Source organism: Odontomachus brunneus, unplaced genomic scaffold, assembly GCF_010583005.1.
Source record: "Odontomachus brunneus isolate Ranch 3 - 2012 unplaced genomic scaffold, Obru_v1 Obru_scaffold_401, whole genome shotgun sequence".
Classification (NCBI taxonomy): Eukaryota; Metazoa; Arthropoda; class Insecta; order Hymenoptera; family Formicidae; genus Odontomachus; species Odontomachus brunneus.
In genome coordinates this window covers 1,658-2,563 of record NW_022639851.1, presented here as the reverse complement: position 1 = coordinate 2,563, position 906 = coordinate 1,658, and the positions used below count along the sequence as shown (strand labels likewise).

The following is a 906-nucleotide window of genomic DNA, read 5'->3' as shown; positions in this document are numbered from 1 at the left end:
ACCACAACGCCGTATGCCTAGAGATATTCTAGAGACTCTATAAACAACGATTATATAATATGATTGGATGTGTCCGTTTGTAAATGTGCATATTTGGGACTCACTCATTAAATTAGCACCTGATATAATAATATCAGACTTCGAAAATGCCGAGCGAAAGGCACTACAGATGGTTTTTTCTAGCGCTAAAGTTATTGGCTGTTTCTTTCATTATAACCAGGTAATAAAAGATAACAATGCACATAATAACAAACATGAAATACGTGTCAATTTTCTTTATGCTGCTCTCCTATTACAGGCGTTAGTACATAATGCTGAAAAGCATATTATATTCAAAGGTGACTAAAAAGAATCCGGTTAGGGTGCAACCAAACTATTAATATTTTTAGTTTTTTTGCCGGAAGATCTAATAGAAGAAGGCTCTGAAATTCGTTTTGTTTTCTAAGTACATAGAATTAACAATATTTCTGAAAGGCACAATCGAGAACTGCGAGAAAGCCTAAAGAAACACTCAAGGATTGTTGAATTTTTAGATATATTGTGAATGCTCCATTGCAAATATTTTTCTTATTATTTTTACTGTTTTGTATGACTCAATATTATTTATAGCTAATCTGATTGAACACTAAAAAAACGTTCGAAGTGTAATGAAGCATCTGAAGTTATGGGCGAAACTGGAGCGTAATTTATTAAAGCAAAAAGAAGATGAAATACAAATAATTTGAAATAAAATATGCAATACACAAAATTTAGACATTTTATTAATATTGTATTCGTTGTCGGAGTTAATTGCGAAAAAAGATTAATTAATAAACACTTTAATATACTTCCTTTAATTCTTCTTTTAATTTTCCTTGTTTCACAGACTTTTTGCTTTTTCATGGTCCTTGCGTCTTTTCCATGATA

The 906-nt window shown here is 30.7% G+C and overlaps 1 protein-coding gene across 1 annotated transcript in view; it reads left to right on the top strand.

Moving 5' to 3' along the window:
* Positions 1-445, top strand: part of LOC116853641 — a 2,315-nt gene extending 1,870 nt beyond the window's left edge. The window contains 2 exon segments of the mRNA XM_032834779.1: positions 127-220; positions 299-445. Coding sequence (XP_032690670.1) covers positions 127-220; positions 299-445 — 241 coding nt within the window.
* The last annotated feature ends 461 nt before the right edge of the window (positions 446-906 follow it).